Source organism: Aulonocara stuartgranti, assembly GCF_965226115.1.
Source record: "Aulonocara stuartgranti genome assembly, chromosome: 9".
Classification (NCBI taxonomy): Eukaryota; Metazoa; Chordata; class Actinopteri; order Cichliformes; family Cichlidae; genus Aulonocara; species Aulonocara stuartgranti.
Genome location: NC_138960.1, coordinates 35,609,949 through 35,622,500, shown reverse-complemented (window position 1 = coordinate 35,622,500; position 12,552 = coordinate 35,609,949). Strand labels below are relative to the sequence as shown.

The 12,552-nt window shown below is 48.7% G+C and overlaps 2 protein-coding genes across 5 annotated transcripts in view; one reads left to right on the top strand and one right to left on the bottom strand.

The window, feature by feature from the left end:
* Positions 1 to 55, top strand: part of LOC309714406 (gamma-crystallin N-B) — a 156,953-nt gene extending 156,898 nt beyond the window's left edge. For both annotated transcript variants that reach the window (XM_082546861.1, XM_082546860.1), the window contains exon 5: positions 1 to 55. This exon is cut by the window's left edge and continues 175 nt beyond it. The gene's annotated coding sequence lies outside the window, so the exon portion shown is untranslated.
* Positions 56 to 4,045: 3,990 nt separating this feature from the next.
* On the bottom strand, positions 4,046 to 11,802 carry nub1 (negative regulator of ubiquitin-like proteins 1). 3 transcript variants are annotated; one of them, XM_082546801.1, is made up of 16 exons: positions 11,489 to 11,801; positions 11,332 to 11,390; positions 10,959 to 11,104; positions 9,801 to 9,968; positions 9,600 to 9,664; positions 7,965 to 8,029; positions 7,732 to 7,899; positions 7,493 to 7,581; positions 7,299 to 7,405; positions 6,846 to 7,032; positions 6,266 to 6,373; positions 6,031 to 6,183; positions 5,803 to 5,949; positions 5,642 to 5,722; positions 5,018 to 5,213; positions 4,046 to 4,486 (listed from the first exon to the last, which is right to left on the bottom strand). In XM_082546801.1, exons 3-16 carry the CDS (start codon positions 11,097 to 11,099, stop codon positions 4,347 to 4,349), a joined length of 1,815 nt encoding a protein of 604 aa, XP_082402927.1. In that variant the 5' UTR covers positions 11,100 to 11,104; positions 11,332 to 11,390; positions 11,489 to 11,801; the 3' UTR covers positions 4,046 to 4,346. The 3 variants fall into 3 exon arrangements, with proteins under 3 accessions (XP_082402927.1, XP_082402928.1, XP_082402926.1); XM_082546802.1 differs by lacking the exon at positions 11,332 to 11,390 and having other exon boundaries at positions 9,801 to 9,956; positions 11,489 to 11,802; XM_082546800.1 differs by lacking the exon at positions 11,332 to 11,390 and having other exon boundaries at positions 11,489 to 11,799.
* Positions 11,803 to 12,552: the final 750 nt, after the last annotated feature.

Here is a 12,552-nt window from a genome sequence, read left to right as displayed (position 1 = left end):
CTCACCTGTGACTGTAATCATGTACGATAAATAAACTCGGACTAAAATAAGAAAACAGGTTTTTTATCAAACAGTCTGTGTGTGTGTTGATTTGTGTGGCCACACCGACACCATCACATAAACAGGTTTTCATTCCTGCTGTGACAAAAGAAATTATAATCTGGATTAATACAGATAACAGAAAATATCTGTTTCTGACAGGTGGAGAGTTAATTGAAACTTCTGACAAAGTTTTAAAGATGTATTGTGGTGAATCCCACTGATGATATAAAAGACTCACAAAAATTCATGTATTCATATGATGCACTAAGTGTTAGAGGGTTAGAAGAGTCCAGGACCTTTAAATATGTCTGTGAAGGTTTGCAGTCATCCAGGTCAGAGTAATCTAAGGAGCTTGGCAGAGAATCCCAGAATTTTAAGCCCTATGGGAGTGTCCCTAAGAGGGTCATGGACCCACTACTGACCCTCTTAGGGACACTCCCATAGGGCTTATAAATCTGGACTCTCTACCAGTTGCTCTTAGAACTGAAGACGTTCTCAGATGAGAGGCCAAAAGTCTTCAAGAAACTTAAAGTCCAGATGCTTTTCTCTCCAAGATCCTTAGACTAGGATTTTTCAACCATCAATCATTTAGATATAAGGAGTAACAGGACATGTGAAGGAATAATAAGTTGGTCTAATTATGAGCTGCGTGAATGCATCGATCTTTAAAGCACTTTTTGGCTCTAGGTTATATTCCTGGAGAATTTACATCAAGTTAGTACTCAGAGGCCCCTCCGTGAATCGCTACCTCATCGTGGTGGAAGGTTTGTGTGTCCCAGGGATCCTGTGTTGTTGGGGGGCTTTTGCACTCTGGTAGGGTCTCCTGTGGCAAATCAGTCCTTGGTGAGGGACCAGACAAGAGTGATTCAAAAATCACCAATTAGAAGTAGATCCAGATTGTCTGCACTTAGCATCAGTTCAGAGTACCCGGCCTTCCTGAAGTCCTTGGGTGTGGTGCTTGAGGGTGCTCCACCTCGGGACTCGTCTTACTGGGAGACTTCAACACTCGGGCAATGACAGTGTGACCTGGAGGGGCGTGATTTGGAGGAAAGGAGCGTCTGTTCGTTAGTCGAACCTCGGATACAGGAGGAACAATGCAATTTCCATCCTGGTCGTGGAACACTAGACCAGCTCTCTATCCTGTCAAGGATACCTGAGGGAGCATGGGAAATTGCCCAACCAGTCTGCATGTATTTTGTGGACTTGGAGAAGGCACTCGACCGTGTCCCTCATGGTGTTCTGTAGGAGGTGCTGCGGGAGTATGGGGAGTCTTTGCTACGGGCTATCTGAACCTTACACAACTGCTGCAAGAGCTTGGTCCACATAGCTGGCAATAAGTCAGACTCGCTCCCGGTGGGTTATGGACCCCACCAAGGCTGCACTTTGTCACTGATTCTGTTCATAATCTTTATGGAGGAGTTTGGCCATCCAGGAGGGGCTCATACAGCGCAGGAATATATTAATCAGTATTAGAGTTACAGTGGTTGCAAAAGTATTCGGCCCCCTTGAACTTTCCCACATTACGTCACATTACAGCCACAAACATGAATCAATGTTATTGGAATTCCAGGTGAAAGACCAACACAAAGTGGTGCACACGTGAGAAGTGGAACCAAAATCATACATGATTCCAACATTTTTTACAAATAAATAACTACAAAGTGGGGTGTGCGTAATTATTCAGCCCCTTTGGTCTGAGTGCAGTCAGTTGCCCATAGACGTTGCCTGATGAGTGCTAATGACTAAATAGAGTCACCTGTGTGTAATCGAACAAGGCCGAACAAGGAGAGCGCTGATCAGAAATGCAGCCGAGAGGCCCATGGTGACTCTGGACGAGCTGCAGAGATCTACAGCTCAGGTGGGGGAATCTGTCCATAGGACAACTATTAGTCGTGCACTGCACAAAGTTGGCCTTTATGGAAGAGTGGCAAGAAGAAAGCCATTGTTAACAGAAAACCATAAGAAGTCCCGTTTGCAGTTTGCCACAAGCCATGTGGGGACACAGCAAACATGTGGAAGAAGCTGCTCTGGTCAGATGAGACCAAAATGCAAAACGCTATGTGTGGCGGAAAACTAACACTGCACATCACTCTGAACACACCATCCCCACTGTCAGATATGGTGGTGGCAGCATCATGCTCTGGGGGGGCTTCTCTTCATCTGGGACAGGGAAGCTGGTCAGAGTTGATGGGAAGATGGATGGAGCCAAATACAGGGCAGTCTTGGAAGAAAACCTCTTGGAGTCTGCAAAAGACTTGAGACTGGGGTGGAGCTTCAACTTCCAGCAGGACAACGACCCTAAACATAAAGCCAGGGCAACAATGGGATGGTTTAAAACAAAACATATCCATGTGTTAGACTGGCCCAGTCAAAGTCCAGATCTAAATCCAGTCGAGAATCTGTGGCAAGATCTGAAAACTGCTGTTCACAAACGCTGTCCATCTAATCTGACTGAGCTGGAGCTGTTTGCAAAGAAGAATGGGCAAAGATTTCAGTCTGTAGATGTGCAAAGCTGGTAGAGACAGACCCTAAAAGACTGGCAGCTGGAACTGCAGCAAAAGCTGGTTCTACAAAGTATTGACTCAGGGGGCTGAATAATTACACACACCCCACTTTGCAGTTATTTATTTGAAACAAATGTTTGGAATCATCAGTGTTGGGGAGTAACGGAATACATGTACCGCCGTTACGTATTTAAAATACAAAATATGAGTAACTGTATTCCGTTACAGTTACCGTTTAAAAAGGTGGTATTCAGAATACAGTTACTTTGTTGAAATAAATGGATTACACTGCGGTACTTTCCTGTTTCATTTTGTCGCGGGTCAGGACTGTTTGGGTTTGTTTGACAGCTACGGTCTGTTGTTCCAGGCGGCAGCGTTACGGTTGCCATGGTTACAGGGCGACGCTCTCTCTCTCTCTGCGACTGTGTGTTTCCTGGGTGAGAGAGCGCCTTTTCGTTGTTGTTGTTGTGCTAAGCTAACAGGCAGAATGCTACAAGCATAGCTCTAAAGAATGTAGCATCATGGGCAGTGTAGTCCGTGCTGCAGGGAGAATGGACTGCCATACACGTTATGGGTCTGTGAGCGCGAGGAGGGAGAAAAAGGGGAGTGGAAAGGTACGAGTTTTTAAACGGGAGCTGGAAGCATGTAAATATAATAATAACCACTGCAGCCAAGAAGAGTGCCTGACGAGCCCAGTTGTAAGTAAGCTATTAAGACTCGACTGTACACCGTGTTCGTGTTTTCCTCCGAAAACAACAAGTTCCGTTGGAGCCTTTCAACGCCTCTCTCTGTCTCTGCTAGCAAAGTTGACCCACACAACAAAGTAAAGCTATTTTTCGGCTACGAGCCGACAGGGACCCCGCCGTATTAGTCAGAGGTCCCTTTACTACAGTTCGGAGTCGCGGACCTTCAGTAATAGTAATAAATCACACAGCAATAGTACATTCACGTAGTTGTAAAAAGCATGATAATATATTAAGTAATCCAAAGTATTCAGAATACGTTACTGTCATTGAGTAACGTAACGGAATACGTTACAGAATACATTTTAGGGCATGTATTCTGTATTCTGTAATGGAATACATTTTAAAAGTAACCTTCCCAACACTGGGAATCATGTATGATTCTCGTTCCACTTCTCACGTGTGCACCACTTTGTGTTGGTCTTTCACCTGGAATTCCAATAACATTGATTCATGTTTGTGGCTGTAATGTGACAAAATGTGGAAAAGTTCAAGGGGGCTGAATACTTTTGTAAGCCACTGTAGCAGCCTTTCCTGCTCAGACTCAGCTTTGTCTCACAGTTCTTCTGGAAGGTTCTGAGGGTTCGAGCCTGAAGTGCAGAGTGAGACTCAGAGTGAAGACTGAGTCTGTTGATGCACCACCCTAACCCCCATGCTACACCTCCTCCACCACCAATCAGCTTCAGTCTCTGTTCTTCTCACTGACCTGGTGTTTTTGCTTTTGTGTTTTTGTGTTTTCAGACAGACAGACAGAAACACTTTGTGTCGTCTTTATTGGCTCCATCACAACCAAAGAATCAACAGGAAACCGCTCAGACACAAACTGAGACTCCGCTTTGATCCAACATCACCAACAATGATGTCATTGATGATGTCACTGATTAAACTGATACACCTGTGCGGTTTGAGCGGCAGGACTCTGAATTATTGCTGAACAGATGATCGTCACTGTCTCCACATTGGCACGCCGCTCTGAACTCCCCGACTGCAGGACGATCTGTGTGTGTGCGTGTTTGTTCTACACAGCGACAACACTCGACCCGGCCCGAGCGTGTCACTAGGTGTGGGCGGGCTCACGGTGCAGGTACGCCTTCATGGCAGAGATGAGCTCGCTCTCCTCCTCCAGCGTGAGGTCCAGGTAGTCCTCCTCGTGGGGGGCGATGTCCTCGAGCACCTCGCTCACCAGCTCGCTGTCCTCTGGAGGGTCACACAAGCAGACTTTAGATCATGTGACTTTTTTCTTTTCTGTTTTTGTCTTTAAGGGTTTTTATTGATTCTATTTTAAACATTTAATCTCCGACTGACAGTCTGTGTGAAATCACAACTACACCTCTGAGGTTCATTCCTCAGCTCGTCGGGTCACTCAGGCTTTCTATTGGACGATGATGGGTTTCTAAACCACATGACCGTCCTCACTGAAGCCCCATTGGCTGGTTTGGTTAGCATGTTTTCACAGTGACTGATGAGATGAAGATGAACCTGCTCTAAACGAGTTTCACCCTGTGAGCTCTCAGTTTCAGAGAAAAGCAAAGAGACGTCTGTAGAAGTTTCCATGCTCGTCAGGTAAAACAAGTCACAGAGACTGAGGAAGACGAAAGGTCTAATCTGGCAGCTCAGGTCCTTACAAAGGATGAGATCTGCTGAAATCTGCCTCGTTCAAACATCGACACTTCCTGTTCTGTAACTTTGTTGTGTTTATGCTGGATGAACGAAGGGTGGTTCTGTTACCTGGGGAGCTGGAGGCGGAGCTGGGCTCCTCTGAGGATGGTGTGGAGGAGGAGGAGGATGTGGAGGGCGGGGTCAGCAGCTCCGGGGAGAGGACGCCCTGGTTGTCCAACAGCAGCTGTGTCGCTGATTGGACGTCTCCACCTGTCAGTCTGAGCGCCGCTTCAGCCGAATCCCGCTCGAATCCCAAATACAACAGCTGGAGGGACAAAGAGAACAGCTAGAGGAGAACAGCTGGAGGGACAGAAAGAGAACAGCTGGAGGAGAACAGCTGGAGGGACTGGAGGAGAACAGCTGGAGGAGAACAGCTGGAGGGAAGGAAAGAGAACAGCTGGAGGAGACATAGCTATAGGAGAACAGCTGGAGGAGAGCAGCTTGAGGAGAACAGCTGGAGGAGAACAGCTGGAGGGACAGAAAGAGAACAGCTGGAGGAGAACAGCTGGAGGGACAGAAAGAGAACAGCTGGAGGAGAACAGCTGGAGGAGAACAGCTGGAGGGACAGAAAGAGAACAGCTGGAGGAGACATAGCTATAGGAGAACAGAGAGAAGCCCCGCCCCCAGCTTTCCTCTGCTCGTCTTGTCACTGTTCAATAAAGTTTGAATGTTGAACGTGACCTCTGAGCGTACCTGCTCCACCATCTCTGGGCTAGCTCCGCCCTCTGTGTTGTTATTGGTCGCCTGGGCATCCTGGCTCGAGTCCAGCAGGATCTGGGGATGGCACAGAGGAGAACATGGAGTCAGTCACGGCTCCACCTGTGAGACCTGTACGAGGAGGCGGGGCCACTGACAGCGTAAGCTCTGTCTACGTTCCCGTCGGCGTGGTGCAGGGCGCGGGCGGCGTCTCTCTGGGAGAACCCCAGCTCCATCAGGGCGGAGATGGCCTCCATCCTCGTCCTCCTCTTCTGTCTCTCCCTCTGCTTCAGCTCCTCCCGCTCCTGATAAATAGAGATAAAACTTTATTAAACACTCAAACGGGACGACGACAGGCGGTGAACTGACTTCCTGTCAGGTGTTACCTGTCGGCGGGTGCTGATGTGGATGGCGGCCTCCTGCAGGTCGCCCCGGGAGGCTCTGAGGCCGAGCCGAGCTTCTCTCTCGCTGAAGCCCAGCGCCATCAGCTGAGCCATCTTCTCCGAGTCGGGACGCAGGCGCGCGTACAGAGACTCCACCTGACACACACAGCAGCTCAGTGAGCCACTCACACACAGCTGGATTATTGTGGACTGTCACTCATGCTAAGCCGAGTCTCACCCTGGAGAGCTGCAGCCGCGCCTCAGAGTCGCTTCCTTCGATGTAGGAGAGGAGGCTCTGCAGGAGGTACAGACGCAGGAACAGCACCTCCTCTCTGCCCGTGTTACCCTGGCAACACACACATTAAGTCAATGACAGGCTGAAGGTTACAGATTCACTGCAATAACTTAAGCATAGCTCATCAGCATGTGTTACCATGGTGATACATCCCAGTAAGAAGTAAACAGTGGACATCTGCAGTGAGACTGTTCAGCTTCACATTGTTTACAACATTAACATTAAAACTTTATTTACACAGGTCGTCCCACTGAGACTCAATGTGTCACATACATGCTCACTCTCAGCATCGTCTAAGAAGCTGACCAATCAGAGTGCAGTCTGTCTTCACCTCCACTCAGCCTGCTCAAACCTGATTGGTCAATGATTCTCAGACTACAGGAAATGGACTACAAATATGGACTACAAATACAAACCAGAAAGTTTATTCCCTCATGTTGGTCACAAACATGAACACGTTCCCTGATGATGGTTTCACCCTCAGCATCAACACACAGTGTGTGTGTGTGTGAGAGAGTCTGACCTTGATCATCAGCAGTCTCTCCTGCTGTTCTCCGTAGCAACGCAGGAAACAGTCCTCGGCTCTCTGCAGGCGGCTCCGCCCATCCTCCAGGCAGGACAGCGCCTCCAGAGCGCGGTAACACCACACGATGTCCAGCTGCAGCACGGCGTAGTTATCCACGGAGCTGAGCAGCGCCGAGCCGCACTTCCTGCACGCACGCACACACACACACAGGACTTTAACCCTCATTAATGACACACAGCACGCTGGATGTGCTGGAAAACCTCCTCACTCTGGAGGTTTATTTTGAAAAGCTGGTGCACGTTGCGCTCACACACAGGGACTTCCTGTCTCATGAACACAGTTTCAGACGTTTACAGTGGCGGTGGATGAAGAGTCTCTGATCTCAGGCTGAAGGCTGATAAACTCGTGGTGAGCTGTGACGCGGCTCAGAGCCAATCAGCTCGCTCGTACCTGAACTGCTGGTCGGCCTGCAGCAGGTGACACAGAGCGTTATCGTGCTGCTTCCTCTTCATCAGAGCGCGACCTTTCTCATGGAAGCCCATGGCCAGGATCAGAGCCTGCACACACACACACACACACACAGAGGTTACACAGCAGCGCCCCCTGGTGCCGACCTCCACACTGCGTCCTATCTCAAACTCCACCTTCTTCTCCGTGGGGGGAATCTTCAGAGGGTTTCCTTTCTGGTCGGCGATCTCCAGGAACGGTGTGGTGTGTGGGTCCTCGCTGCCGTCTGATGGAGAGGAGCAGACATTTAAAAACAAACAGCTGTGCCCCTCCCACTGCCACGCCCACATGGTCACCTGTTAGCCTGGGACACCACCCTGCTGTGGTCACCTGTGGGCTGAACAAAGGTGTGTTGGAGGCGTGGTTGTTTCCTCACCTCTCTCTGACAGGATCTGGAAGCCTTTCTGGGTCCTCTGGACGCTCTCCTCCTGGCTCCTCCTCTCCTCCTCCTCCTCCGTCAGCTGCTGCTTCAGCTCGCCGTCGCTCACCCTCAGCACCATCACCTTGCTGTGGTTCTTCACGCCCTGCTCGTCCAGACGCCGCTCTGCACACACACACACGCTCAGCTCTGACAGATCACATGACTACTGCAGCTGTGAGGTCACTGACCTGCAGACAGAGTCCTCCCACTCAGGATCAGCTTGATGCTCCTGAGGCCGTGCTCCTCAGCGACCCTGCACGCACACACACACACACACACTTTACTACAGTATTGAATGGAGAACTGGTTCTTCTGCTTCCCAGTTTTCCAGCTGCTTGGAATCATTTGTCCTGTTGATCCCACTTCTTGTCCTCACACTACGATCAGCTGATTCCAGCTTGGATGTCAGAGGAGGAAAATAGTGACCATGTGTGTCCAAATGCATTTTTTATTGCACAAAAGAAGAAGATGAATGTAAATGTAAATAAGTGAAACGTGCATCCAGGACAGAAACACTCACAGTGCTGCTAACACAACCTCACTTCTTTACATCTGCACTGACAGCATGCTAACGCTAAGCTAGCCCAGAGTGAAAGCTGAGCGTGTGCAGACTCCACCCCTCGGCTCAGCAGCCAGAGCCTGAACTTCAACAGGTAACAAACTGATGAGCAGTCAGGCTGCAGCCTCGTTACTACCTGTTCCTGTTTCTACAGTCGAATCACCGTGGCAACCATTTTTTGTGTGTCTTCATCTTTGATTTGTGCGGTCAGCTTTGTGCTATGTTGGAGGTGTGTGTCCTCATTACAGGTGTGTTGGTGCCTCAGGTTTAAACAGTGATTATGAGACAGTGAGCTGCAGCTGTTTTACAGGGTAACATGAAAGTAATGCAACGAGTAGTGTAACTAGTTACCTTTTCCCAGGAGTAATTAAGTACTGCATTACTTTTACACCACGTTCCAAATTATTAATAAAATTGTATTTAAGTGTCACAAAGATTAAATGTGTTGTTTTTCAATCAAACTCATGGTTGGCATTGTGTCTCAGAGCTGTTTGGATCACCGACATCAGCCTCAGACACCTGTGATCATTCCTTTTCTACTGAAGAAGCATGCGCCACATTATTAAGCACACCACCACTTACAAGCAACATGGGAAAGAAAAAGGCTCTCTCTGCTGAAGAGTGTGAAACAGTTGAATGCCTTGGACACATAATGAAAACCTTTCATATTTCATCCATCCATCCATTCACTTCCGCTTATCCTTTTCAGGGTCGCGGGGGGCGCTGGAGCCTATCCCAGCTGTCATAGGGCGAGAGGCGGGGTACACCCTGGACAGGTCGCCAGTCTGTCGCAGGGCCAACACACAGGGACAGACAACCATTCACACTCACATTCACTCCCACATTCACACCTAGTGGCAATTTGGATTATCCAATTAACCTATCCCCACAAGCTGCATGTCTTTGGACGGTGGGAGGAAGCCGGAGTACCCGGAGAGAACCCACGCAAACACGGGGAGAACATGCAAACTCCACACAGAAAGACCCCGGCCTGATGGTGGAATTGAACTCAGGACCTTCTTGCTGTGCGGCAACAGTGCTAACCACCGTGCTTAGTAAACATAATTAATGTAATTAATATGTATCAGTGTGACGTCTTTATTGTTGCTTAGCGATGGAGGTGACTCTCACATCGCAGCCAATGGCAATCGATGAACATCTGAATCAATTAGAGATATCAATAATAGAATCTGATTGGCTAAAATCTTATCAGTTTCCATAGCCACACACACACACACACTCAGCCTGCGATGTAATCGAGTACCTGTCCACCACCTGCTGCGCCGACACGTCCAGCCTCGTCTCCAGGTACGTCCTGACCTTTGGATCCTGGAAGCAAACACTGAGGTCATTCTCCTCCGTCACAGGAGACCAAAGCATTGTGGGTCGGTGTGTGTCATGTGATGAGTGTGTGGCGTGAGGTACACCGTCAGGTAGCTTCCTCTGTCCTCGCCGCCTTCGTTACCTTCTTGGCGTCTCGCGGCAGCAGCAGCTCCAGCGTCGCCACGCTCGTCTCCCTGAACGTTTGGTTTCCTCTGCCTCGCTTCACCGCCTGAGCTCGGATCGACTCCAGAGCGCCCCCTACCTCCGACATGGGCAGGCGCAGCAGGGGGGCGTAGCGCTCCGCCAGCTCCTGATGGAAGAAGAACAGCACTGAGCGCGCTCAGAACAGAATCCAACGGCGCTGCACATGGGCTGAACTTTGCTGTGACGCTGAGACAAAAACCTCACTGATGCTTGAATCTCAGTGAAACAGAATCAGTCAGTCCTCATCCAGGGGCGATTTTAGCCCCTTTTTGGGGGCGCTTCCCCCAAACCCGCCTGGGTGCTTCAGCAGCCCCAAAGATTTCTGTTTTTGACAATATTGGCTGTTTGTGTGACACTACTAAAAATATAAAAAGCATGCAGTACTTAATTGACAACATTTAACAACAAAAGTATAGATAGCCCCTCCCCCTGCACAGAGGGACAAAAGGACCCCTGATGATCCTCTAATCGCCTGAGCCAAGGTGTGAAACTGGGTGTGGGTCCCAATCAGCCAGAGTTTCGGGTGAGCTCATTGTGAAACCTGGTCCCACCCTATCATGTGACTTCCTGAGGTCAGATGGCCCAGGATGTGAGTGGGCGTTAAGGCGTCTGGGAAGGGATCTCAAAACTGGGAGGAACAGGGGCTTAAATGCACCAAGGAGACAGTCAGAGACAACTCGGGACAACTGGAGACATTTAAGGATGCAGGGACTGACAGAGACGGGGAAGACGTCTCATCGTGACGAGTAAAGTGTATCTTGGCTGGATGGGCAGCTCTCTGCATGCTCAGCACCCCAAAGCTCTGATCCTAGAAGCGCCCTGCTCTCATGTGTTTCCTCTATAATCTGTTTCACTGGGTCAGTAAGTTGTTTAACTGAGGTTTCCTCTGACAGGAAAGAAAAACTGAACTCTTTAATGATGGTTTTATTTTTTTTGTTTTAGCAGATTTATTATTTTATTGGATTCATGTGAATGATTAATTTGTTAAACAGCGTCACAAAGTGACCTTCATAGACCTGGCTGAACGTTATATCCTCATACTTTGATCTCAGTAGGAAGGTGTGTGTGGCCACGCCTCCTCAGGCGGGTCACCCACCTGCATGTGCTGCTGGCCCTGCTGCTGGCCTGGCTGCTGGCCTGGCTGCTGGCCCTGCTCGGTGTACGGCGGGTTCCACAGCTGGATCTTCTCCTGCTTCAGGAGGTTCTTCAGCTTGGCCTCCAAGTTCTGCTCCGCCATCGTCTCTGAGAGGATACAAGATAAAAACTGTGACGTCAGCATCTCAGGTCCACGAAGACCTTTTTAAAACCCCTGGACCGGGTCAGAGGACAGCAGCTGCTCACATCTGGAAGCGTTTCAGTGAAGCTCCGCCCCCTGATGGTGGCCAGCGATCACTACAGGAAGTGCAGCTGTAATAATCTGTTTCCTGACTTTGAGTTAAAGCTGAGGTTAGTCATCATAAATCACTCACTCCTGTCACACACAGCTCCAGCTGCATGAAGGGAAATGTAGGATCCACACAGCAGCCTCCTTGTATAAAGTCCAGAGGTCAAACGACAGTTCAGAGGTCAAACTACAGTTCAGAGGTCAAACTAAAGTTCAGAGGTCTCGGTGACTTCAGCACAAACCTGTGGTGTGTCTTCAGCTGCTCCAAACTCTGCTCCCGGCGGATTTACGACACAACAGCCTCAAACACGACACTTAATCAGAGAAATGACGCCACCGGGCTGACGTCAGCAGCTAACAGCTGCAGGTGAGCACAGCTGCTCTGACAGGTAGCTCACTGTCACAGGACCCGACGGCGACCAGCAGCTCGATCCGAGAGCCGGTAAAACTGCGGTAAAGCTCCGCGGCGGCAGCTGTCTGCTGTTGTTTACGCGAACCAGGCTTTTCTGGGAGGGAGGCGAGCGCTCACTCTGCGCATGCTCCAGGATCAGCTGATCGCTCCAACGACGTCTGCCGAACACAGGCCGACGCTCCAGGACCACGTCACAGCAGACACGAGTCTTCACGAATATAGACGATCTTTGATCCTGCCGTACGGCTGCCCACGAGGGTCAAAACGAACAAACGCTACCTTAATGACACAAAGGGAAATGTATTAAAAATGTAAATACTAGTAAGTGCAGCAAAAGATATTTTGTTTGAAATGTATTGAAAATAAAATAAATAAGCAAATGATAAAAAAGAAAACCAGAAAATATAACAGTGAGTGATGCAACATGTTAGAAAAGGCAAAATAATAATTCAAAATAAAGTAAGACCGATTTTAAAGCTAAGACAACCCAGCAGGATCAAATTCAATCATAAATAATAAAAAACAATTTAAAAAAGTATAAGAACACTAACAGAGCCAAATCCAAAATCTGCGGTTATACATTTATTCTATCTCTGTGTTTGTTCTTTCCATTTGTTTTCTACATACTGTTTCTTAATAAAGTTTAATATTTGAAAAAAAAACCCCAAAAAACCAAAAACCATCCAAACAGCGGTCGCTTTCTGAAACATCGGATATGTATTGGATTCAGCACCACATACGAAAGTGACCCCAATCGGATTTGAAAATATCGCATTTGTGCCGTTCACACTTTCACACCATGATCGGATATGAGTCGCATAGGGTCAAAAAAATCGGATTTGATGCGCTTTCGCCTGCAGTGTGAACGTAGCCTAAGTTGTAGTGATGGGATTT

Coding starts and splice junctions, on each gene's coding strand:
- nub1 (XM_082546801.1), bottom strand. CDS start 11,099: ATGGCGGAGCAGAACTTGGAGGCCAAGCTGAAGAACCTCCTGAAGCAG. Junction 6,184..6,265: donor CGCGGCTGCAGCTCTCCAGG/GTGAGACTCGGC, acceptor TGTGTGTGTCAG/GTGGAGTCTCTGTACGCGCG. Junction 5,214..5,641: donor GCCCAGAGATGGTGGAGCAG/GTACGCTCAGAG, acceptor TTGTCCCTCCAG/CTGTTGTATTTGGGATTCGA.